Raw genomic sequence first — 234 nt, 5'->3', positions numbered from 1 at the left:
GTTAGTGGGGGACAGTGACAACAGGGGGGGGTCACAGTGCCATTGGCAGGGCTGGTGGCATCAGGGTGGGCTGCGGGAGGTGGCTGTACCATGTTGGGGGGGGTGAGGGCCCCCCCCGCCTCACGACCCCCCCTCTCCACAGCCTGGAGGGCTGCAGGGTGCCGCTGGAGGGCTGTGGGGACCTCCACCCCCCCGGGGGTGGGGCCGGGCGGCTCTACAGGCTGCGGGGGGGGC

General features: G+C 73.5%; 1 protein-coding gene across 1 annotated transcript in view; it reads right to left on the bottom strand.

Moving 5' to 3' along the window:
- Nucleotides 1-234, bottom strand: part of PPP1R13L (protein phosphatase 1 regulatory subunit 13 like) — a gene marked incomplete at its 3' end in the record, with an annotated part of 12928 nt that overhangs the window by 12446 nt on the left and 248 nt on the right. The window contains exon 2 of the mRNA XM_014960948.1: nucleotides 90-221. Within this exon, the coding sequence (XP_014816434.1) occupies nucleotides 90-221 (132 nt within the window). The remainder of the gene's footprint in view (nucleotides 1-89; nucleotides 222-234) is intronic.

Source organism: Calidris pugnax, unplaced genomic scaffold (assembly GCF_001431845.1).
Source record: "Calidris pugnax isolate Ruff unplaced genomic scaffold, ASM143184v1 scaffold535, whole genome shotgun sequence".
NCBI lineage: Eukaryota > Metazoa > Chordata > Aves > Charadriiformes > Scolopacidae > Calidris > Calidris pugnax.
The sequence above is the reverse complement of the archived record's forward strand: the minus strand, read 5'-3'. Positions and strand labels throughout refer to the sequence as shown.